This window comes from Staurois parvus, unplaced genomic scaffold (genome assembly GCF_062004578.1).
Source record: "Staurois parvus isolate SC_StPar_1 unplaced genomic scaffold, SC_StPar_1.0 ptg000780l, whole genome shotgun sequence".
Taxonomy (NCBI): domain Eukaryota; kingdom Metazoa; phylum Chordata; class Amphibia; order Anura; family Ranidae; genus Staurois; species Staurois parvus.
In genome coordinates, this window is record NW_028318576.1 from 698,072 (window position 1) to 725,907 (window position 27,836).

The 27,836-nt window shown below is 39.5% G+C and overlaps 1 protein-coding gene across 9 annotated transcripts in view; it reads right to left on the minus strand.

Moving 5' to 3' along the window:
• Positions 1-27,836, minus strand: part of UTRN (utrophin) — a 943,118-nt gene that overhangs the window by 478,699 nt on the left and 436,583 nt on the right. For all 9 annotated transcript variants that reach the window (XM_089654601.1, XM_089654598.1, XM_089654599.1 and 6 more), the window contains one exon: positions 14,230-14,419. In XM_089654601.1, coding sequence (XP_089510727.1) covers positions 14,230-14,419 — 190 coding nt within the window. The remainder of the gene's footprint in view (positions 1-14,229; positions 14,420-27,836) is intronic.

Genomic DNA, 27,836 nt, shown 5'->3' on the forward strand with positions numbered 1-27,836 from the left:
TTCCTTTTTAGATTATGGAAGGGGGTGCAATGGCCGCTGAAGTTCCACTTTAAGAAAAAAAGGTAGACATTTACTGAAAAGTAACTAATGATGCATATTGTGACATGTCAAGTTTCTAAAAGGTCCACTTTAAACAACCATGCACACATAAGAAAAAATGTGAGGTACATATATATTTGTACCAAAGGATCATTTCCAAAGTGTAATAGATATTCAAGTGTCAAGTAAAATAAAAACCATCTGCAATGTGATTAGGAATATGAATCAAACCACGCTTGGTGATCCTTGAATCAATGCTAAAGTCAGCAATAGAAAATTGGTTAATGTTTCCTGTCTACGGTCCATCAACTCAAGAACTGCTTGTCATCAAACTGATGTGTATTCCGTAAGTGTGGGAGATGATAAATAGGTGAAGGCGTGCAAACCTTTTATGGAATATACCTGCCATATAACAGATACCACACAGATGAGTTTGTCATTGAATCACATCCGAGTCCCTCCTACCCATCACAATACACTGTATTCATTGATTAAAGAATACCAGTAATGACAGAAATACAGGAGCTACTATTGCTGGCCTCCTTGAAAAAATGCTGCTTGCCTGGCTGACTCTGGCTTTACTAGCCTGGAATAAACATGTAAAAAATGAAAGTCAGTGAAAATTCATAATTCACAATCACTATACTTGTGACAGTAACTTAGAAAGCAACCCCTTCACTTTCTGTTCTGTAGAAACAGTGGGGATTGGGAAAAAAAGCTTTGTAAAGTGAGGGAAATACCCCTGTAGACAGGCAAGAGTTCCCAATGGATGATTTTCCCTCTATTTCTGTATTTCTGTTCAGGTGACAACTCAAAATGTAGGTTTCTCCTTCACCTTCAGTCCCAATATTAATGGTCATTAGGACAAATCGAAAGAGTATGTCTCTCTATTGGAGGCACAGACAACTAAAAAAAATGATAAGGGTTCTAGCCTCTCACCATTCTATTCAAAACTAAAATAAAGGTTTTGGTTTTAGATGCATGTTAGGTGTTGGTGTGTTCTGCAGTGTGTAGCGTCCACATTTCAAATCTTTGCTGGGAAGTACAATCCTAATGACCCTTGTTATAAAACTGGATGTTTGTCCCCTTTCTGTTGTGCCCCCCCATGTCATAAGTTGTTCCAACTGTACCCTGAGAGGGTCCAATAATAATTATGAGGGGTATGGGACCCCCAATGGAGAACAGTGTGCTGCTACTATAGTTCCTAGTAATGTATTGATAATCAGCAGTAATGACTGTCAATTGGCACATGAAGGTAGTATTTACGGACTTTCCTTACCTTTCATGTATTTTTTTTTTTTGTAATTAAATTTTTATTGTGTACTTCAGCAAGAAAAAGAAATTTACAATCCACTAACACCGAACAGTCAGAGCAGAATCACAGCGTATTGCAAGTACAAAAACAAGAAATGAAGACAATGCTTAAGCAGCATATAATAAGAGGGTGGTAATTAGACAAAAAATATCTACCTATCAGAGGAAACCCCTGGATTTATAGACTCGCCATAGCTGTATGTTGTGTAGACATAGGGTTATGATACCTCTTAGTGTTACTAACCCAGGACCCTGCATTCACTATATCTGCTCTCCCACAGTACACAGAGCATGGAGGTGCAATTATTTTAGTAAATATAAACTGCTAAATACCTTTTCTCATCAGCAGTTAGAACAGTCTTGTGACTTCTATCAGTGTCCAGCAGAGTACTGCTTAAAGCTTGTAGGAGGAGTTTTCATATTGCTCTAAGATGGGTGTCGGCAACCCGCGGCTCCGGAGCCGCATGCGGCTCTTTTTCACCTTTCCTGCGGCTCCGGAGCACACTGCCCACCAGGTGACAGGCAATAGGGTCGGCAAGCCGCGGCTCTTTTAATGCAGATCTTCTGTGTGCCGGGCGCCCGCTGGCAAACATTGGCTGTCAGGATGTAGGCGGGGCAGCCCGGATGTAGGCGGGGCAGCGTGACGAACTCCTCTCACAGTCCGCCCTGAAGACCAGAACGGCGCGGGAACCCAGCGAGAGGAACGCGCGGAGCAAAGGTAAGTGAATTCACACAATATGGGGAATGAATTACTATGGGGGATGAATTACTATAGGGGGGATGAATTACTATATGGGGGATGAATTACTATATGGGGGATGAATTACTATAGGGGGGATGAATTACTACGGGGGATGAATTACTACGGGGGATGAATTACTATATGGGGGATGAATTACTATAGGGGGGATGAATTACTATAGGGGGGATGAATTACTATGGGGGATGAATTACTATATGGGGGATGAATTACTATAGGGGGGATGAATTACTATGGGGGATGAATTACTATATGGGGGATGAATTACTATATGGGGGATGAATTACTATATGGGGGATGAATTACTATAGGGGGGATGAATTACTATGGGGGATGAATTACTATAGGGGGGATGAATTACTATGGGGGATGAATTACTATATGGGGGATGTATTTTCAGTTTTAAAAATGTTTCTCTCAAAATAAATTTCAATTGTGGTTTTGGCGAGATTTGGCTCAGTCGAAAAAAAAGGTTGCCCACCACTGACCTAAGGCTATGATTGTGATTATGACGATACACTGTGGCCCTGATTAACCCTTTGCTTACTGGGCCCTTAAACCCCCTTCATGACCAGAGCGTTTTTTGCAATATATGCAGTGTCGGATTTGTTTTAAATGTTGCAATGGTTTTGCGGCTCCCAGTCTTTTTTTCCGTCTCGGAAACGGGTCCAAGTGGCTCTTTATGTCTTAAAGGTTGCAGACCCCTGCTCTAAGAGAATGCAGAACCCCTGCCCTCTCTAGCAATACACACCAAACTGAGCATGTGCAAAGTAACTTCATATATATGTCTTATCAGCAGCTAAGAGGGGGACACCGGAAGAAGGGGAGGATCAGAGAAGTCAGGATCAAACAGCCTTTTTACACAATGCAGAAGATTAACCCCTTAGGTTCCACAGCGAGTATAACAAGCATGCTTTACTGCATATACAGACTGATTTTACTGTTGTGGGTTTAGTAACACTTTAAGCAAAGTCTTGCTTATGTACTTAGTATTTTTTATGTAGGTTTTACATGTTACATGTACATTTTTTATGTAGGTTTTTCCTTTCTGTCTATTAGGCATTGGTTTGTGCCTGCCTTTACATTACATATAGGCCTTTTTCAAAGCTTTTATATTGGCTGCCCTATTATTATTAGAATAATTTACATTATACTAGCATAGGCTTGTTGTCACAGCTTTTATATTGGCTGCCCTCTTATCAATAGATTAATTTACATCACACTAACATAGGCCTTTTGTCACTGTTTTTATATTGGCTGCCCTATTATCAATAGATTAATTTATATTGCACAGTAGTTAACGTAGCGACTTTGTAGCATTTGCAGGAGGAAAAACAAGTAATAAGTAAGGAGCATCCTTGTGTAATATTAAAAGCCAAAGGTCAGTTGTGTCCACCCAAACTAAATATATATCAATCCTGATATAAAGCTAGGACCCCGAATCAATACATTTGATAACTGCACTGAAAAAGATTTTTTTCTTTTTCATGGAAGTGGATATATTTTTCAGTACTTACTGTGGATTTTATGTGATTTGAAGAGCAGCACATCCATGAAAATGAAATTACACATTGGGCAATATCTAAGGTGAACATTTCACTTGATATATGGACAGGATTTGGAAGGCCTTTTTAGCTTTTAGTCTTCTTACGAAGGAAAATGTAAGTATCTAGGAGCAATGGGCTAGGCGTGAATTACTCAGAAAACAGCCACGTAATGAAGCCTTGCCAGAGAAAAGAAAACGAAAAATGCTCTCAAGTTAATAAGATTGGACAAGGGACAGCTAAGCCATCAGTACATTCGAAATTAAAACCACGGTGGTTCGGCGTAACTAAACATGACATTAGGAGCCAAAAGCCAAAGAACATCTGAGAATTACATAAATGTCTGTGTCAATGTACGGTCAGAGTTCTTGTGCTTGTATGTAAATAAACATTCGGGGAAACACATTTAGCAGCTGCCAATTTTCTAATTCTGCTGTGGGCAAGGAAGACGATTAAAGGGCAAATCCAGCAAACAGCTGCACAGTTAAAACAAATATATAGGAAGTGTTAACCTGTCAAAATATATGAAAGGTAATGCATGTAATGTGATCATGTCAACCATGCAGAGCAAAAGGAGGATAACAGCTCTTTTCAGAGCAATGTGTTTCTTACTCATAACTCTGGGCACACTTACTTATGTATGAGAACAGATTGCTATTTTTCTTCAAATGTGTACATGACATATAATAAATGGACTTGGCAAACTAAGGGAATTAAGTGGATAGAAACAGCAGCACAGATTGTAGGTCATTCCACCCATCTCTCTGATCACAGAAAAGTTAGAGGTGGAAGGCATCATACAGTATATACACTCACCCCAGTGTACCATGTGCACCTTTGTTCTCAGTAGGTAGGTCTTTAATATTTGGACAAACACACATGTAGCCTAAATCTGAGCCTTACAGGTAGTGCAATAGAAAAAAAAAGCAATTGTATAAGCAGGGCCATATTTACTGTATACATCCCATCTTTCTAGGCAAGCTGCCCCCTTCCTACCCCAGTTGGCTGTTTAGTCTTAAACCTCTCCTCCTGAATTAGCCACAATATGGGTGAGTATATATATATATATATATATATATATATATATATATATATACAGTCAGGTCCATAAATATTGGGACATCAACACAATTCTAACATTTTTGGCTCTATACACCACCACAATGGATTTGAAATGAAACAAACAAGATGTGCTTTAACTGCAGACTGTCAGCTTTAATTTGAGGGTATTTACATCCAAATCAGGTGAACGGTGTAGGAATTACAACAGTTTGCATATGTGCCTCCCACTTGGTAAGGGACCAAAAGTAATGGGACAATTGGCTTCTCAGCTGTTCCATGGCCAGGTGTGTGTTATTCCTTCATTATCCCAATTACAATGAGCAGATAAAAGGTCCAGAGTTCATTTCAAGTGTGCTATTTGCATTTGGAATCTGTTGCTGTCAACTCTCAAGATGAGATCCAAAGAGCTGTCACTATCAGTGAAGCAAGCCATCATTAGGCTGAAAAAACAAAACAAACCCATCAGAGAGATAGCAAAAACATTAGGCGTGGCCAAAACAACTGTTTGGAACATTCTTAAAAAGAAGGAATGCACCGATGAGCTCAGCAACACCAAAAGACCCGGAAGACCACGGAAAACAACTGTGGTGGATGACCGAAGAATTCTTTCCCTGGTAAAGAAAACACCCTTCACAACAGTTGTCCAGATCAAGAACACTCTCCAGGAGGTAGGTGTCTGTGTGTCAAAGTCAACAATCAAGAGAAGACTTCACCAAAGTGAATACAGAGAGTTCACCACAAGATGTAAACCATTGGTGAGCCTCAAAAACAGGAAGGCCAGATTAGAGTTTGCCAAACGACATCTAAAAAAGCCTTCACAGTTCTGGAACAACATCCTATGGACAGATGAGACCAAGATCAACTTGTACCAGAGTGATGGGAAGAGAAGAATATGGAGAAGGAAAGGAACTGCTCATGATCCTAAGCATACCACCTCATCAGTGAAGCATGGTGGTGGTAGTGTCATGGCGTGGGCATGTATGGCTGCCAATGGAACTGGTTCTCTTGTATTTATTGATGATGTGACTGCTGACAAAAGCAGCAGGATGTATTCTGAAGTGTTTCAGGCAATATTATCTGCTCATATTCAGCCAAATGCTTCAGAACTCATTGGACGCCGCTTCACAGTGCAGATGGACAATGACCCAAAGCATACTGCAAAAGCAACCAAAGAGTTTTTTAAGGGAAAGAAGTGGAATGTTATGCAATGGCCAAGTCAATCACCTGACCTGAATCCGATTGAGCATGCATTTCACTTGCTGAAGACAAAACTGAAGGGAAAATGCCCCAAGAACAAGCAGGAACTAAAGACAGTTGCAGTAGAGGCCTGGCAGAGCATCACCAGGGATGAAACCCAGCATCTGGTGATGTCTATACGTTCCAGACTTCAGGCTGTAATTGACTGCAAAGGATTTGCAACCAAGTATTAAAAAGTGAAAGTTTGATTTATGATTATTATTCTGTCCCATTACTTTTGGTACCTTAACAAGTGGGAGGCACATATGCAAACTGTTGTAATTCCTACACCGTTCACCTGATTTGGATGTAAATACCCTCAAATTAAAGCAGACAGTCTGCAGTTAAAGCACATCTTGCTTGTTTCATTTCAAATCCATTGTGGTGGTGTATAGAGCCAAAAATGTTAGAATTGTGTCGATGTCCCAATATTTATGGACCTGACTGTATATATATATATATATATATATATATATATATATTATATATATATATATATATATATATACACAGTTGTGTTCAAAATTATAGTGTGTTGAAAAAAGCGAATAAAGCTCAAAATCCTTCTAATAGCTTTTATTTCCATACACACAAATGCATTGGGAACACTACACATTCTATTCCAAATCACAACATGAAGAAAATATATCAAATTTGTGTTCCTTGAAAAAAATTGAAGAAAAGTGAATATTAGACTGTTCAAAAAAATAGCAGTGTTTGTATTCTTCTTTACAAACTCAAACATTCACTATATAAACTGAAAAATGTTTGAAGATTTTGCTTTCCTTTGAATCACTTAGTTAATATTTAGTTGTATAAGCACTGTTTCTGAGAACTGCTGTACATCTGTGTTGCATGGAGTCAACCAACTTCTGGCCCCTGTGAACAGGTATTCCAGCCAAGGATGATTGGACTACATTCCACAGTTCTTCTCTATTTCTTGGTTTTGTCTCAGAAACTGCATTTTTGATGTCACCCCACAAGTTTTCTATTGGATTAAGATCCGGGGATTGGGCTGGCCACTCCATAACATCAATCTTGTTGGTCTGGAACCAAGATGTTACACGTTTACTGGTGAGTTTGGGGTCGTTGTCTTGTTGGAACACCCATTTCAAGGGCATTTCCTCTTCAGTATAAGGCAGCATGACCTCTTCAAGTATTCTGATGTATTCAAACTGATCCATGATCCCTGGTATGCGATAAACATGCCCAACACCGTAGTATGAGAAACATCCCCATATCATGATGCTTGCGCAACCATGCTTCACTGTCTTCACAGTGTACTGTGGCTTGAATTCAGTGTTTGGGGGTCGTCTGACCAACTGTCTCCGGCCACTAGACCCAAAAAGAACAATCTTACTTTCATCAGTCCACAAAATGTTGCGCCATTTCTCTTTAGGCCAGTCACTGTGCTCTTTGGCAAATTGTAACCTCTTCAGCACATGTCTTTTTTTCAACACTGGGACTTTGCGGGGGCTTCTTGCAGATAGCTTGGCTTCACATAGGCGTCTTCTAATTGTAACAGTACTCACAGGTAACTTTACACCTTCTTTGATCTTCCTGGAGCTGATTGTTGGCGGAGTCCTTGCTATTTTGGCTATTCTATCCATTCGAATGGTAGTTTTTCGCTTTCTTCCACGTCTTTCAGGTTTTGGTTGCCATTTTAAAGCATTTGCGATCATTTTAGCTGAGCAGCCTATCATTTTCTGCACTTCTTTATATGTTTTCCCCTCTCCAATCAACTTTTTAATAAAGGTATGCTGTTCTTCTGAACAATGTTTGGAACGACTCATTTTCCTCAGAATTTCAGAGAGAAATGCACTGTAACCAGCATGTACAACATTTGCTGCCTTCCTTCCTTAAATAAGGGCAATAATTGCCACCTGTTTTTCAAAGAATGAATGACCTCACTAATAGAACTCCACACTGCTATTATTTTGAACATGCCCCTTTCAATTAGGGATTCAATTACACAGAATCAGCAGCATGCATGTCACGACTGTTGGGTCTGTTGGATTTCTATTACTCTACTATACCTGCTAGTAAATTATTTGCCATGTAGAAATATCATTTCTACCAAAAACAGTGATTGATCAGGTTAGTGATGTCTGACTGCTATTATTTTGAACACAACTGTATATATATATGTATGTGAGTGGCCCTGACAGCAAAACCCAGCTCAACAAAAGTCAATTAAAAAATGGTAAATTAGCAGCTGAACAGTGATTGTAACCTATTAGATGCAGGAACTGTTTTGGCAGTGCTAGCAACCACGGGAACCATGGCTGCTTGAAAACAATGAGAGATTCCTACATTCATGCTGCTTGAAATGGATGGGAAAATCAAGTGATATTTTTTCTCTGAGCTGAATGGCCAAAATCTGAGCCATCTTTGTCCAGTCTTAGTATAACACCGATAAGATCTGACAACAGAGTTGTAAAAAACATGTTGAGGCTCAGGGGTAGACAGAATTGTAGACACCATTTACTCACTCTCTCCCACTCTCTCCCAGCACACCTTCAACTATGACTGGCCACAGTTGATATGATGTTACTTCCTGCAACCACTGGTTGCAGGAAAGCAAATTGCTTGATTCCCCCATAAACATAGGAATCCCTCCCGATGAGCTATCTTGTTCTCCCATACGGGAGAACACAGTGATTTTTGCTAGTGGCTATAGCCGCTGGCAATAATCACATGAAAAGTCTAACTGGCTGGTTGTATCCAAGTTGTACAACAATCAATTGGGGTGCAATCAGCCTGCCCATAGGTGGTTCAAACCTCTGCCGATCCCTGCTCAACCGGCTGAGATTCGAACCATCTATGGCCAGCTTTAGTTATACAGTCAGGTCCATAAATATTGGGACATCAACACAATTCTAACATTTTTGGCTCTATACACCACCACAATGGATTTGAAATGAAACAAACAAGATGTGCTTTAACTGCAGACTGTCAGCCTTAATTTGAGGGTATTTACATCCAAATCAGGTGAACGGTGTAGGAATTACAACAGTTTGCATATGTGCCTTCCACTTGTTAAGGGACCAAAAGTAATGGGACAATTGACTTCCCAGCTGTTCCATGGCCAGGTGTGTGTTATTCCTTCATTATCCCAATTACAATGAGCAGATAAAAGGTCCAGAGTTCATTTCAAGTGTGCTATTTGCATTTGGAATCTGTTGCTGTCAACTCTCAAGATGAGATCCAAAGAGCTGTCACTATCAGTGAAGCAAGCCATCATTAGGCTGAAAAAACAAAACAAACCCATCAGAGAGATAGCAAAAACATTAGGCGTGGCCAAAACAACTGTTTGGAACATTCTTAAAAAGAAGGAACGCATCGCTGAGCTCAGCAACACCAAAAGACCCGGAAGACCACGAAAAACAACTGTGGTGGATGACCGAAGAAATCTTTCCCTGGTGAAGAAAACACCCTTCACAACAGTTGGCCAGATCAAGAACACTCTCCAGGAGGTAGGTGTATGTGTGTCAAAGTCACCAATCAAGAGAAGACTTCACCAGAGTGAATACAGAGGGTTCACCACAAGATGGAAACCATTGGTGAGCCTCAAAAACAGGAAGGCCAGATTAGAGTTTGCCAAACGACATCTAAAAAAGCCTTCACAGTTCTGGAACAACATCCTATGGACAGATGAGACCAAGATCAACTTGTACCAGAGTGATGTGAAGAGAAGAGTATGGAGAAGGAAAGGAACTGCTCATGATCCTAAGCATACCACCTCATCAGTGAAGCATGGTGGTGGTAGTGTCATGGCGTGGGCATGCATAGTGGAATGTTATGCAAAGGCCAAGTCAATCACCTGACCTGAATCCGACTGAGCATGCATTTCACTTGCTGAAGACAAAACTGAAGGGAAAATGCCCCAAGAACAAGCAGGAACTGAAGACAGTTGCAGTAGAGGCCTGGCAGAGCATCACCAGGGATGAAACACAGCATCTGGTGATGTCTATGCGTTCCAGACTTCAGGCTGTAATTGACTGCAAAGGATTTGCAACCAAGTATTAAAAAGTGAAAGTTTGATTTATGATTATTATTCTGTCCCATTACTTTTGGTACCTTAACAAGTGGGAGGCACATATGCAAACTGTTGTAATTCCTACACCGTTCACCTGATTTCGATGTAAATACCCTCAAATTAAAGCTGACAGTCTGCAGTTAAAGCACATCTTGTTCATTTCATTTCAAATCAATTGTGGTGGTGTATAGAGCCAAAAATGTTAGAATTGTGTTGTTGTCCCAATATTTATGGACCTGACTGTAGGTGCATTGACTAAAAGTAGGTGAACTTACCACCACCACCACCATCCAAACCACCACCACCCACCACAAAAAGATGAAAAAAAAACACCACCACCGCCAAAGAAAAATAAATAAATGTAGGTGAACTTCATACAGTGCCATATGTGACCCAGCTGGATTGAACAGTCAGACAAAGCATCATTTTGGAACCCATTATTATAAACAGGAATGTGTTACTGCCAGTTAATATGTATAGGTGGCGGTATGCTATCTCCAGCAGCCATGCTACCCCCCAGGGCCATTCCCATTGTTGACTATGCAGTAATCTGGCCATGTATAGAGTCCTTTCATACCAAAACCTAGAAAATGTTCTCTAGGAATCTTAATTTTTGAAACATGTCTGAATTCTGCCTGAGCTTTTTTTGCTGATTAGACATATGCCCCCCACCACCAGTGCAAGATACTATTTGAGCTACAGGTTGCAGACTGCTCAGAGAGTCCTCCTCTAATGCACATCCCAATTTCAGCATTTGCTGAAACCACTTTCAGCCTGGTTTGCATATTAAGCTATTCCTGCAGTGTATGTGATGACTTTGGAAAATGGGGCAGTGGTCATAACTGGTAATGGTGGGGAAACGCGGTGAGAAAATGGATACAAGTAAACATTGATTAGTGTTAGATCATCCCATAGAAAAACAACAAATATATTCTTAACATTTTTTTTTTATCACCCACAGTGAGACTTTAACTTTAAGCACAGATGATGTTGAGATATTGCTATGTACAATGTCTTAATATAGCAATCTTGGAGAACAGCTTTAGAATTTTATAGGCAGAATGTAAACTGAAAGAAAAAATAATGACAATTCATGGAATATATCACTCTGCAGTTTTCAGTTGTGGAAACTGCATCTTAGGTACTATGGTTACCCACTATATATATTGCACCACTCGATCATAATTAACATATTCTACAGTCATGATTCATTGCTGTGTACCACACAAGTAGCTGTCACGCTACAAATTAATTCAGAATATTAATCATTAAGCTCTGGGAATATTGGAAAATAACAAATAAGCACATTGCTTTTACTAAAATGACAGGATAAAAGTTAAAACAAGGAAAAAAAACAGAAGTCATCAACATTAGTATGGGGAATATACAATGTTCCTGACATTTTTATAATTCAAGAACTTAATTTTCCATTATATTGTTTGCTCTTGGTCTGCAAAATGCCATGTTTTACAGTTTACTGATTTCATTCTGTGTTATTAGCTATGCGTTTTGTCCATACATATTTGTGCTGCAATTTCCCAAGTGAAATTAAAGAAAATGTAATTCATTCTTCTAACATCACAATTTAAACTAGAATAGATTTACAAAGTGGTTATTTTTTATTCCACATTGTCATAAAGCAAACCTGTCATTTTTTTTCTACATAAAATTTTTTACCCGATCCTTTGAGTACTAAAATTAAAAAAACAGCCCAACATACATCTGTGATCAATATTTGACAATCCTACAAGGGCAACAATGCTCATATACTGGTATTACTGTCATTTTAGAGCCATTTTACGTGTTTGCTTTCCAGGGTCTTAGCTGTTCTTTTGAAAACAGAAATAATAGAGGCATTAGCTGGCTCAGGTCATCTGGCACCTGGGTCACATATTTTTATTAACACCCCTTCTCCCCACATAAATCAAAATTGTTTGGCTTTATGCATAGATATTGAACTTAGCATATCAATCCCTGTGGAGCAGAAGCTCAGAGACACTACATTCTGCATAGTTACAAACATTTGAAAATAGGAGGGATACTTTGAAGGTATAATGAAGGAGAAAAAAGTAACAGCACTGGTGTAAGTGGCAACAATATCCCCCCCTTAATTGATGGTCAGTGGTAGCAACGGAAATCCACCCTGTATAAATATAGCACTCCTCCCAGCATTGGTGTTCAGTAGCTGAGAGCAAATGGCACATAAATGCCACAGACCTCATAAATGCCTACTTGATGGTCAGGCCCTGCTAAGTGAAGTTAGCACAAACTATGTAGAGCTATCAATAAGCCAATAAACAGCCTGCAGGCCAGGGTGTTATTGCATTTGTAGTCCTGCCAGCTTAATCAAAGGTGTAGCCACTATCATTGGGAGGCACATGCCCCCCCCCCAGTATGCCTCTATAAGATACATCAACGCAAAAAACATATTTTTCACTAAACAAAAATAAGGACAGATGTACTAATAAATGTTTGTCATCTACAACATCCTGACAAGGTGAATGACGCATATTTTTTCTATTATTATTGATAGCCATTGATCAATATTTTGGTCCAGCAACATCCTTCAGCAGAACACAAATGTAATATTTTCTGACATATATTGATTTATCTCCCTGAGGAAATCCACAGGAGGAATAATGAAAGAAACCAATTTTTCAGAGCTGAACCTTGATCACGTGTTTTTTATTTTTCAAACGACATTACTAAACTGTCATGATTTGAAAATATAATGATGGAGGACTGAAAATATAAACAATATACTTGTAAGTATGCAGTGTTTTTCTGTACTGCCTGCATATCAACATACTAGATGTTAATTTAGTTTGATATGGATTCTCAGTGTCGTTTAATAACAAGACCTGCCAGGAAGCAGATTTCTGTCACTAAAAAGGGCACCACTTGCTGTACATCGTGATACATATCAGAACGTCGAGGAATACATCTTACAAGCTGCACAAATTATTTACAGAACAAAGATTTGTGACACAGATGTTTACAGTTTAAAATGTGGGAATTCATGATAAAGAGAACATTGAAGTATGACTGACACAAAATATACATACACACATAAAGCAGCATAATGTAGAAGGGTCAACCAAACATAGAAACATCCATGGACCTACATTTACATGGAAACATCCATGGACCTACATTTACATGGAAACATCCATGGACCTACATTTATATGGAAACATCCATGGACTTACATTTACATGGAAACATCCATGGACCTACATTTACATGGAAACATCCATGGACCTACATTTACATGGAAACATCCATGGACCTACATTTACATGGAAACATCCATGGACCTACATTTACATGGAAACATCCATGGACCTACATTTACATGGAAACATCCATGGACCTACATTTACATGGAAACATCCATGGACCTACATTTACGTGGAAACATCCATGGACCTACATTTACGTGGAAACATCCATGGACCTACATTTACGTGGAAACATACATGGACCTACATTTACGTGGAAACATCCATGGACCTACATTTACAGGGAAACATCCATGGACCTACATTTACATGGTAACATCCATGGACTTACATTTACATGGAAACATCCATGGACCTACATTTACATGGAAACATCCATGGACCTACATTTACATGGAAACATCCATGGACCTACATTTATATGGAAACATCCATGGACCTACATTTACATGGAAACATCCATGGACCTACATTTATATGGAAACATCCATGGACTTACATTTACATGGAAACATCCATGGACCTACATTTACATGGAAACATCCATGGACCTACATTTACATGGAAACATCCATGGACCTACATTTACATGGAAACATCCACGGACCTACATTTTCATGGAAACATCCATGGACCTACATTTACATGGAAACATCCATGGACCTACATTTACATCCATGGACCTACATTTACATGGAAACATCCATGGACCTACATTTACATCCATGGACCTACATTTACATGGAAACATCCATGGACCTACATTTATATGGAAACATCCAAGGACCTACATTTACATGGTTACCCAATGATCAGACATACAAATCAATTATCATTATCCAATAAATGAACAAGAAAGAGATTCTAAATATGTAGACAGAAAAGCCATGACAGCCTATCACAAACCATCTTTCAGTTTCTGACTGAAACTGAAACAGAACTGGCTGTTATGAATATTTGCATGTTCTAGAATTAAGCCTTTTAAAATCTTACCTGCAGCTGAACTTTGAGTTGACGCAAACGATTTACATCTTGCTGAACACCTTCACGTTGTGATGCATCCATGAGCACATTCACTGTTGTTTCTGCTTCTTGCATCCACTTCATTAAGTTCTCATGCTCTTTGACCAAGGACTGGAAATTCTTCAGCTCCCTTTCCAGGGTGCTCTGTCGGTCGCCAACCCTAAAAAAAGGCAAACACAAGCAATGCAGCTTTAATCTTATCTTAAGAAGAGAAAAACTGAGTTTTTTATCCTTTAAGAGATGTACCTTTATAACATTTTTAATGTGTTATTTATTAGCAATATAAAGGAATCGCACAACATAGCTACACAAGTGGGAAATGTGATTTCCTGGAACAGTAGTTTCTATACACTTCAGAAAACATAGTATTTACCTGAATGGTTGAATAGTCATTTTCCATTTAGTGTACAGTTGCTATTCAAAAAAATTGATTAAAAAATAGTACAACTTTAGATATGGCATCTTAATTGAATGACATCTCCAAACCCACGCAAAGGCTATTTATTCCAGCCTGAAAGCCCTTTATTTAACCTCTATTTCCATCTATCTGATGTCCTTTAATATAAAATACAGAAAAGGTTTTAGCCTTGCAGTAGCCTACTGTACAATACATTTCCTGTGTCAGATTCAATTAGCCCAAAACTTTATTGCTTTTTTATAAAAACATTACTACAACAAACCAAAGTTCAGGGGTTAAAAGGTTGCATATACAGTATAAGTCATGTCAAGAATTCCCAAGATGAAAACATATATGCTCTTGTATAAATAACAGAATTGTGTTCACAGACATGTATGTTGCAGTCAGCAATGTACTTTGAGATCAAGCTGCTTTGGCATATACATGACGACATATCTTATACAGGCCAACACTTTTGTCACCAGGTACTTTAAAGCGGTATTAACCTCAAAATAAAAAATGTTTAAATTGCAGCTTACCAATTCTTAGATGTGGTGACTGCATTTGATTTCTTATTTTAGCCTTTTTTTCTTTCTTTCCACCTGGTGATCTGGCCAGTAAGACTGTTGTTTTTCAACCTACTTTAACAGATTAAGCTGTCCAGAAAAAGTATCAGTTAGAGGGTAGAGACACACACTGACAGGGGTTCTTACAATTGTCAGCGTCTATTAATTTACATAAAACCTTTATCTCAAAAAGGAAAAACTGTTGGCTGTAACCCTTATAAAGTGTTATCTGGAGTTCAACTTTTATTTGTTGTTAGTCATGTTCATCTAAATCTACCAATCAAATACTACCATCTCCCCAGGCAGACAATGCTAATGTCCAGAGACGTCTTTTTACAGGTACGTACAGTATACTGTATAGTACCATCAATTTCCGCAGCACTATATATATATATATATATATATATATAAATATACACACACACACACACACAGTTGCAAGAAAAAGTATGTGAACCCCTTGGGATTAAGTGGAGTTTTGCATGAATTGGGCATAAAATGTGCTCTGAACGTCATCTAAGTCACAACAATAGAAGAACACAGTCTGCTGAACATAATACTACACAAACATTAGATGTTGCCATGGTTTAATTGCACATAACATGCAAACATTCACAGTGCAGGGAGGAAAAAGTATATGAACCTTTGGACTTAATAACTGGTTGACCCGCCTTTGGCAGCAATAACCTCAACCAAATGTTTCCTGTAGTTGCAGATCAGACCTGCACAATGATCTAGAGTAAATTTGGACCACTCCTCTTCACAAAACTGTTTCAGTGTAGCAATATTCTTGGGATGTCTGGTGTGAATCGCTCTCTTAAGGTCATGCCACAGCATTTCAATTGGGTTGAGGTCAGGACTCTGACTGGGCCACTCCAGAAGGCGTATTCTGTGCTGTTGCAGCCATTGTTTTGTTGAATTACTTGTATGCTTTGGGTCATTGTCCTGTTGCATCACCCATCCTCTGCGGAGCTTCAGTTGGCGGACAGATGGTCATACGGTTTCCTGCAAAATGTCTTGATAAACTCTGGAATTCATTTTCCCATCAATGACAACAATCCGTCCAGGCCCTGAGGCAGCAAAGCAGCCCAAAACCATGATGCTCCCTCCACCATGTTTTACAGTGGGGATGAGGTTTTGATGTTGGTGTGCTGTGCCTTTTTTTCTCCACACATAGTGTTGTGTGTTCTTCCCAAACAACTCAATCTTGGTTTCATCTGTCCACAGTATATTTTGCCAGTAGTGCTGTGGAACATCCAGGTGCTCTTTTGCAAACTTCAAACGTGCTGCAATATTCTTTTTGGACAGCAATGGCTTCCTCTGTGGTATCCTCCCATGTACTCCATTCTTGTTTAATGTTTTCCTTATTGTAGATGTGTCAACAAAAATGTTAGCATGTGCCAGAGATTTCTGTAGGTCTTTAGCTGACACTCTGGGATTCTTCTTTACCTCATGCAGCATTCTGCGCTGTGCTCTTGCAGTCATTTTTACAGGACGACCACGCCTAGGGAGAGTATCAACAGTGCTAAACTTTCTCCATTTGTAGACAGTCTGTCTTACCGTGGACACATGAACATCAAGGCTTTTGGAGATACTTTTGTAACCCTTTCCAGCTTACAGCTGTCAGCAACACATCCAATATCATCACACTGATTGGAGTCAAGGTTGGCTCAATCCTGGCTCCAATTAGCTCTGGGAGAAGTCATTAAGCTAGGGCCTCACATACTTTTTCCTCCCTGCACTGTGAATGTTTACATGTTATGTGCAATTAAACCATGGCAGGATCTAATGTTTGTGTAGTATTATGTTCAGCAGACTGTGTTCTTCTATTGCTGTGACTTAGATGACGTTCAGAGCACATTTTATGCCCAATTCATGCAAAACTCCACGTAATCCCAAGGGGTTCACATACTTTTTCTTGCAACTGTATCTATATATATATATATATATATATATATATATATATATATATATATATACACTAGCAGTGTGTTGAAAAAAAGTGAATAAAGCTCAAAATCCTTCTAATAGCTTTTATTTCCATACACACAAATGCATTGGGAACACTACACATTCTATTCCAAATCACAACATGAAGAAAAATATATCAAATTTGTGTTTTTCCTCGAAAAAAATTGAAGAAAAGTGAATATTACACTGTTCAAAAAAATAGCAGTGCTTGTATTCTTCTTTACAAACTCAAACATTCACTATATAAACTGAAAAATGTTTGAAGATTTTGCTTTCCTTTGACTCACTTAATTAATATTTAGTTGTATAAGCACTGTTTCTGAGAACTGCTGTACATCTGTGTTGCATGGGGTCAACCAACTTCTGGCACCTGTGAACAGGTATTCCAGCCCAGGATGATTGGACTACATTCCACAGTTCTTCTCTATTTCTTGGTTTTGCCTCAGAAACTGCATTTTTGAAGTCACCCCACAAGTTTTCTATTGGATTAAGATCCGGGGATTGGGCTGGCCACTCCATAACGTCAATCTTGTTGGCCTGGAACCAAGATGTTGCACGTTTACTGGTGTGTTTGGGGTCGTTGTCTTGTTGGAACACCCATTTCAAGGGCATTTCCTCTTCAGCATGACCTCTTCAAGTATTCTGATGTATTCAAACTGATCCATGATCCCTGGTATGCGATAAATAGGTCCAACACTGTAGTATAAGAAACATCCCCATATCATGATGCTTGCGCAACCATGCTTCACTGTCTTCACAGTGTACTGTGGCTTGAATTCAGTGTTTGGGGGTCGTCTGACCAACTGTCTCCGGCCACTAGACCCAAAAAGAACAATCTTACTTTCATCAGTCCACAAAATGTTGCGCCATTTCTCTTTAGGCCAGTCAATGTGCTCTTTGGCAAATTGTAACCTCTTCAGCACATGTCTTTTTTTCAACACTGGGACTTTGCGGGGGCTTCTTGCAGATAGCTTGGCTTCACATAGGCGTCTTCTAATTGTAACAGTACTCACAGGTAACTTTACACCTTCTTTGATCTTCCTGGAGCTGAGTCCTTGCCATTTTGGTTATTCTTCTATCCATTTAAATGGTAGTTTTTTGCTTTCTTCCATGTCTTTCAGGTTTTGGTTGCCATTTTAAAGCATTTGCGATCATTTTAGCTGAGCAGCCTATCATTTTCTGCACTTCTTTATATGTTTTCCCCTCTCCAATCAACTTTTTAATCAGGGTATGCTGTTCTTCTGAACAATGTCTGGAACGACCCATTTTCCTCAGAATTTCAGAGAGAAATGCACTGTAACCAGCATGTACAACATTTGCTGCCTTCCTTCCTTAAATGAGGGCAATAATTGCCACCTGTTTTTCAAAGAATGAATGACCTCACTAATAGAACTTCACACTGCTATTATTTTGAACATGCCCCTTTCAATTAGTGATTCAATTACACAGAATCAGCAGCATGCATGTCATGACTGTTGGGTCTGTTGGATTTCTATTACTCTACTACACCTGCTAGTAAATTATTTACCATGCACAAATATCATTTCTACCAAAAACAGTGATTGATCAGGTTAGCGATGTCTGACTGCTATTATTTTGAACCCAACTGTATGTGTATATATATATATAACATTCATATCACTCCCCAACCCTCAAGGAGCGTACAATCTAAGGTCCCTAACTCACATCCATACACATACTAGGGCCAATTTTAGACGGGAGCCAATTACCCTACTAGCATGTCTTTGGAGTGTGGAAGGGAACCAGAGCACCTGGAAGAAACCCACGCAGGCACAAGGAGAACATGCAAACTCTAAGAAGGTGGTGTCATGGCTGGGATTAAAACCAACGATTATAGTGCTACCAAGTAGAAATGCTAACCACTTAGCCACTGTGCTGCCCACTACTTCATCTAGAATGCAGATATACTACGACAGGAAGAGTGTTACTGTGTTAAAAAGTGTGTTAAAAAAAAGAAAAAAGAAAGAAAACTAAGACAGCCACCGCATCTAAGAATTGGTAGCCTGTAAAGTATTACATTTTTGTTTTTGGGTTTAATGCTGTTTTAAATTATTAATATTGAAGCAGAACACCAGCCAAGCATCTAAACATACAATAGAAATACCCATATCTGAATTATTTTACCTAGCAATATATTTGTAATTCTGGTTAGTGATGCTCATGAATCACTTCTTTCTCGTACAGCATTTGCAGGTGAGTTACACTACTGTTAACAAGAGCCTGACCAGTATAACAAGTGCCTACTGTAACAAAGTTGCTAAAGTTTAAGCAATTTTCTCTGCCTCAATGCTTGGAGGCTTTCAGAACGTAAACCTAACCTATCCTGACATTAAAATTATTGTAAAGGTTTATTTTTTCTATAAATAATAAAGATGTAATATTTACCTGCTCTGCAATGGTTAGCTGATCACATAAGGTTTTTTACCTTAATGAAGAGAATGCATTAAGGTTAAAAAAAAAAAACCTTCTGCCTTTCCAACTACTTTTAGCCCTACTTACTGCCATTTAACACTATCGACAAATCAGGCTCTAGCAATTGACAAATGACAAGTGGAGGAACCCCAGATATCTGAAGGATCTGAAGAATAACATAGGTAGTCACTGACAGCACTATATAGCTTAACTTGATTATATTATTTATAATTTTACAAAATTATCACAGTTATAAGCTTTTTTGTTATCCTATTGTTTAGTAAAATCTCTTCAAGCTTGAAAAATGTTGCGCCATCAGCCACCGCTACAGACTCTCTGATTGTAACGTCATCCTGATGACTGGTTGGGACAAAAGATGGACTTACTGAGACATCAAAGTTTAATTTTTTAAGTGGCCATAGCTACATAAAAGTTATGTAATTTTAGTAAAAAAGCAGAGGTGATAACTTTGCATAAAACTGCTAGAGCATGTGCTTGAGCATTTACCCCTGTGACAGACCACAATCTTATATGGGAGAAGGTCAGCTTAGATTGTTCTGCAAACAAGAGAGAAAATAGCATACAGCTGTAAACCGCTATATATAGGTACTGGCAAATGTGTGGCCACTCTTCAAACATGGTATAATTTAAAAATAGTAAATAATTGCTGGAGTTATCTATATAGCATTTGTGTCAAATCTAGAAGAATTAAAGGAGAAGTACAGCCAAAGCTCTTTTGGCTGTACTTCTCCTATGGATTGTAGGAGTACAGTTCCTGTGACCCGTTTTCAGCTGACATCACTCTGCCAGTCCAGGCTGGGGAAAGATCCCGACTTTAAAGTCGGGATCCACCCCAGCATGTGGCACGACACCTGGCTCAGTCCCTCAGCGAGCTACAGAGAGCCTGAGCCAGCCGCTCCCTCCCCCTCCACAGCCCAGTGCTCCAGTGAGAACTGCGGGGGCAGAGCAGACAGCGATCATGTGATCGCTGAGTTCTCACACTTAGAGCCGGCGGGGGACAGATGCAGCACTGGACCGATGTTGCATCAACCTAGGTAAGTATAAATGGGGGAAAAAAGCCTTACTTCTCTTTTCATAAGTTATGTATATATTTAAGTAGTGGAACAGCAAGGTATAAATCATAAAAAGTTGAGTGCTGTGGTGTACATAACATACAGCACAGTGCAGGAAGTGCAGCATTCCAAAGCATGTAATATACAGTAAACTACAACATATAGAGTATGAGGGTCCAGAATATGTAATGCACAGCACAAGAAATGTGGTGGTTCAAAGTATGTGATGTGCAGGGCAACATATGGAGTGTGGTGGTGCAGAATATGTAATGTACAACAAAGCAAATAGAGCATGGCAGTACAAAGTATGTATTGTACAGTGCAACATATGGAGCATTGTAAGATAGAATTTCTAATGTACAAGATAGCAGCATATGGTGTGTGGCAGACCAACATATGTAATGTCCATCATAGCATATGGAGTGTGGTGGTACGAAATGCATAATGTACCACACAGTGGAAGGAGTGTGGTTGACTAGATTATGTAATTTGCAGTGCAACATATGATGTGTGCTGCTTCAGAGTATGTAATGCACAGCACAGTATATGGGCTGGCAGTGCAATCCATGGGCGGCACAGTGGCTTAGTGGTTAGCAGTAAATAGGTCATGGGTTCGATTCCCGACCATGGCGCCTCCTGCATGGAGTTTGCATGTTCTCCCTGTGCTTGCGTGGGTTTCCTCCACGGTGCTCCGGTTTCCTCCCACACTCCAAAGACATGCTGGTAGGTTAATTGGATCCTGTCTAAATTGGCCCTAATATGTGTATGTATGAATGTAAGTTAGGGACCTTAGATTGTACGCCCCTTGAGGGTTAGGGACTGATGTGAATGTTCAATCTATATGTGTAAATCGCTGCGTAAATTGACGGCGTTATATAAGTACATGAAATAAATAAATAAATGTATTATATAATGCAGTGAAGCAGTTCAAATTATGTAATGTATAGTGCAGTATATAGAGTGTGTCAGTCTAGAGCAGGGGTGGGCAAACTTTTTGACTTGAGGGCCGCAATGGGTTCATATATTGGACCCGGGGGCCGGACCAAGAGTAGATGAATGATGTGTATGTGTCATCCATAGTAAGTATAGTAATATTCCCCCATAGTAAGCATAGTAATTAATCCTTCATATAGTAATTCATCCCCCATAGTAATTCATCCCCCATATAGTAATTCATCCCCCATAGTAATTCATGCCCCATATAGTAATTCATCCCCCATTGTAATTCATCCCCCATAGTAATTCATCCCCCATAGTAATTCATCCCCCATATAGTAATTCATCCCCCATAGTAATTCATCCCCCCTATAGTAATTCATCCCCCATAGTAAGCATAGTAATTAATCCCCCATATAGTAATTCATCCCCCATATAGTAATTCATCCCCCATAGTAATTCATCCCCCATATAGTAATTCATCCCCCATATAGTAATTCATCCCCCATAGTAATTCATCCCCCATAGTAATTCATCCCCCATATAGTAATTCATCCCCCATAGTAATTCATCCCCCATATAGTAATTCATCCCCCCTATAGTAATTCATCCCCCCATATAGTAATTCATCCCCCATATTAATTCATTCCCCATATTAAGTCCCCAAGTCCCCCCTGTGTCAATTCATTTACCTTTGCTCCGCGCGTTCCTCTCGCCGTGTTCCCGCGCCGTTCCGGTGTAGCATGAAAATCTGTCTCCTATGAGGATCTGTCCCCCTCGACGTATCTGCGCATGTGCCAGTTTCAGGCATTAGCAGCCGATCGGCGATCTCCGGCACATGCGCAGATACGTCGAGGGGGACAGATCCTCATAGGAGACAGATTTTCATGCTACACCGGTCTTCAGGGCGGACTGTGAGAGGAGCCTAGCGGGAGCCTAGCTCCGCGGGCCGGATTAAAAGGTCCCGCGGGCCGTAGTTTGCCCATTGCTGGTCTAGAGCAACATACAGTGCAATGTACCAAGCCGAGTGTAGTGGTTCAGAGTATGTAATGTATGGAGTGCAGTATATAATGGAGTATGCTAAATTAAAGCTGATGCTATTAATAGTTTGGGTAAGCTTAAACTTACCTCATAGTAAAAACATATTTTTATGTATTAACCGTTTATTTAATTATTTAAGATATATGGTATAGGAATTATTTAGGGTTGCTGTCAGATGTGGATAAAGAATATTGGTTATATTTGTTAGTAAATGTTTTATTGGAAAAATTGGAATTACAATTTTTGGTATTGGTAAGAGTAACTGAGATGTATCATGAAGGAGATGTGTCATATGTCTTGATATTGTACCATTTAGAAAATGGAAAATAAATATATAAGACAAAAAAATGAAGTACGTAATGTACAGAGCAGCATATTGCTGTATGTTAGTTCACAGTATATAATGTACAGTACAGCACAGTAAGTCCATAGCGTGCAGGGCGTACAAGCATTTTTTTCAGTCTTGGATATAATGAGGAAATATTGAAACTTCTCTTTTAGATTATAGTCTCTATGTTCTTTTTAGTAAGACCTTTCTAACTTTCTGCACTGGTGACCACAAGTGAGATGGAATCACTTTAATGGGGATCAAAAAAAATCAAAAGCACATATTCTGTAGTAAAAGGTAAAGCTAGAATTTCGCTAAATATGAATCATTTAAACACACACTGTGCAGACATTTTCCACTGCTGTCACTATAAAAAGCTGGTCCTAAGCAATGATGCAGCCTATACTGCAGCAAGTGGATTAAGAAAGGAAGTGACTACAAAGAAAGATGAGCAACATTGACACACATTCAAGAATAAGTAGGAGACACAGTATTTTATAGCAAAAAAAGGTTGAATTTGTTCAATAAACACAGTACTCTAGGCAAACTAAGCAATATCCAATTTGAGTTTACCACAGTTTTAATAAAAACAGACTATCAGGAATGTTAGAGGACAAAGTTGATCACTGGGCAGAGTATCACATTAAACCGAAACCTCCTACTCTCCCTCTGCAGTGTCCACCAGAATTATTTTTTGTTCTTCCTTTGCACAGGAATGTAGTTTTTCAACACAGGCTGAAAAATCTTGTAGCTGCAAAAGCCAAGGGAATCCACAGGGTGCCCTACATCAGAAGAACTACAGTTTTGGACATGTGTGTAGGTGGTGACAGGGGAACGGTGAACTTCCGTCTCACCATCAAGAGCCACATTCTCAAAGCATCACTGCAAATATAGTGAGGGCTCATTTACACTTGGTTTGACTTCAACACACATTGAAGCACCTACTGCTTCAACATGTTTTCTTGATGTGTTATTGAAGCTTAGGTGTTGCTTCTGTGATGCTTTTTTAAAGCTTTAATGAATTGGCAGATGCCCATTGTGTGTGTTGACTTTCTAATTGTTTTAAAGGGATCCAGTAGAACCTTGGCTCAGTAGTATCCCCACTCAGAGCATCCCCAGCTCATCAGTACAACTGTTCAGCTGATACTTAGCTCACTGGTACCCTGTTGAGCAGATCCCCAGCTTATTAATACCCTCATTCAGCAGATCCCCTGCTCAGTAGTACCCCCAGCTCTGCTGATCTCCCAACTAGTAGTAACCCCTAGCTCTGCTGATCCTCCCTTTCTCTCTGGTCCCTAAACCTGATATGTATTCAGTGCTCTACAAAGTGTCCCAGGAGATTCATGAGGATCAGAGCTGATAGGAGGTACAAGTATGACACAGACAAAACATTGCAGCAGCACAGTGACAGGTAGCAGAGTTAGCTAACACTGATTTAACAAGTGAGCTCCAGCTGGAATTGCATAACTACAGATCAAGCAAAGCTGTTATGTTTCTACAACAGATATTGCCTCCTCCAGCTCCAGGCTTTTGCAGATTATGAAAATGTTATGTAGTATATAACCGCATGTGCTCTTAATACAGCTCTTCAGCTTACAGCTAAGGTTGGCCATGCATGGATTGAATTGCCTGCTGATTTGGCCAAAATTCACTCCATGAGAGTCCCTGTCAGCAACATCCAAAATCTCAGCTTCAATGCTGAGAATTACAGGCAGATACTTATTCACCATGCTATACCATCAGTGAGGCATGTGATTGGCCCCAAATTTATTCTGCAGCAGCACAATCACCCCAAACATATAGCCAATGTTATTAAGAACTTTTTTCAATGTAAAGAAGAACGTGGGAGTCCTGGAAGTGATGGTTTGACCTCCACAGAACCCTGAACTCTACATCATCGAGCCTGTCCGGGATTGCATGAAGAGAGAGAAGGATTTGAGTCAGCCTACATCCACAGAAGATTTGGGGCTAGTTTTCCAAGATGATTGGAACAACCTACCTGCCGAGTTCCTTCAAAAACTGTGTAAAGTGTACCTTGAAGAATGAATGCTTTCTTGAAGGCCAAGGGTGGTCACACCAAATATTGATTTGATTTTCTCTGCTGTTCATTTAATTTCCATGTTGTTAATTGAAAAAAATAAACTATAAACATTTCTATTTCTGAAAAAAATGTATATATATATATATATATACAGTCAGGTCCATAAATATTGGGACATCGACACAATTCTAACATTTTTGGCTCTATACACCACCACAATAGATTTGAAATGAAACGAAGAAGATGTGCTTTAACTGCAGACTGTCAGCTTTAATTTGAGGGTATTTACATCCAAATCAGTTGAACGGTGTAGGAATTACAACAGTTTGCATATGTGCCTCCCACTTGTTAAGAGACCAAAAGTAATGGGACAGAATAATAATCATAAATCAAACTTTCACTTTTTAATACTTGGTTGCAAATCCTTTGCAGTCAATTACAGCCTGAAGTCTGGAACGCATAGACATCACCAGACGCTGGGTTTCATCCCTGGTGATGCTCTGCCAGGCCTCTACTGCAACTGTCTTCAGTTCCTGCTTGTTCTTGGGGCATTTTCCCTTCAGTTTTGTCTTCAGCAAGTGAAATGCATGCTCAATCGGATTCAGGTCAGGTGATTGACTTGGCCATTGCATAACATTCCGCTTCTTTCCCTTAAAAAACTCTTTGGTTGCTTTTGCAGTATGCTTTGGGTCATTGTCCATCTGCACTGTGAAGCGGCGTCCAATGAGTTCTGAAGCATTTGGCTGAATATGAGCAGATAATATTCCCGAAACACTTCAGAATTCATCCTGCTGCTTTTGTCAGCAGTCACATCATCAATAAATACAAGAGAACCAGTTCCATTGGCAGCCATACATGCCCACGCCATGACACTACCACCACCATGCTTCACAGATGAGGTGGTATGCTTAGAATCATGAGCAGTTCCTTTCCTTCTCCATACTCTCTCTTCCCATTACTCTGGTACAAGTTGATCTTGGTCTCATCTGTCCATAGGATGTTGTTCCAGAACTGTGAAGGCTTTTTTAGATGTCGTTTGGCAAACTCTAATCTGGCCTTCCTGTTTTTGAGGCTCACCAATGGTTTACATCTTGTGGTGAACCCTCTGTATTCATTCTGGTGAAGTCTTCTCTTGATTGTTGACTTTGACACACATACACCTACCTCCTGGAGAGTGTTCGTGATCTGGCCAACTGTTGTGAAGGGTGTTTTCTTTACCAGGGAAAGAATTCTTCAGTCATCCACCACAGTTGTTTTCCATGGTCTTCCAGGTCTTTTGGTGTTGCTGAGCTCACCGGTGCGTTCCTTCTTTTTAAGAATGTTCCAAACAGTTGTTTTGGCCACGCCTAATGTTTTTGCTATCTCTCTGATGGGTTTGTTTTGTTTTTTCAGCCTAATGATGGCTTGCTTCACTGATAGTGACAGCTCTTTGGATCTCATCTTGAGAGTTGACAGCAACAGATTCCAAATGCAAACAGCACACTTGAAATGAACTCTGGACCTTTTATCTGCTCATTGTAATTGGGATAATGAGGGAATAACACACACCTGGCCATGGAACAGCTGAGAAGCCAATTGTCCCAATACTTTTGGTCCCTTAACAAGTGGGAGGCACATATGCAAACTGTTGTAATTCCTACACCTTTCACCTGATTTGGATGTAAATACCCTCAAATTAAAGCTGGCAGTCTGCAGTTAAAGCACATCTTGTACGTTTCATTTCAAATCCATTGTGGTGGTGTATAGAGCCAAAAATGTTAGAATTGTGTCGATGTCCCAATATTTATGGACCTGACTGTATATATATATATATATATATCAAATCATGTCAAAGTTATTGCTGATTCATTGGGCCTAAAATATAGATATTGCACTGGTCCATAGATTATACACAGATGCAAGAGCTCAAATGGTTAAGAATGCTATCCCATATGACAATCTGGAGTTGCTTCATAATCTGGATTATTCAAAATTAAAACAACAGAGACCTTTCTGCACAAACTGAACTTTTTGATAACAAGATGCCACAGTCTCAAAATGTGCTCCTAAACAGATATCAAAAGAACTAGAGATATGGTTGTAAGCAAAACAAATGTTAATCTGTCCATTTCCATGACAATGAAAGCTGCCATATGGAAATCACCTTTTATGTTTTCTCCTGTCCCCTAGACAAGAATCTCCATTGTTGACTGAAAGACATCTGAGAAAAGTGGATGCATATCATAAAAGGAATGAGGGAGCACTGTTGCTAGGAAACGGGTAAAAGATAAGAAGACCCGCAACCTCGTCAATGACCTGCAATAATCCCTGTTCTGTGATACATTTTCAAAAGTGCTCCCTAATATCAACCAGTATCTATTCTATGGTCTTACCTAATATTGTACAGCTGTAACTTGGAACAGTTTACATCTCTCCTTACTGGACCATTTTTATAGTTACAGTCAATGATAACACTAACTGAATGGCATTTTGTTTGCTAAAGCACTGTGTATAATAAATAACCACCTTCTATAGTACATTGCTTTTCACCTTTTGTTCATACATTGTTGAATCTCAGTACTGCTATTCTACAGCAGCCTCTTTGCAGTTACTTTCTGTCACTCCAGGGATGGCTGCATAGCATTTCTCAGATACTGATAACAGTGGACCAAGCCTGCACAATCAGTGCTTTACAACCAGCTATTTGTAGTCTCCATGGGAAGCCCATGCGATGGTCAGGGGAGGTGGGGGGTTGGTGTTACACACATATATATATGCTGTATATACATTATGTACAAAAGTGTTAGGGGTG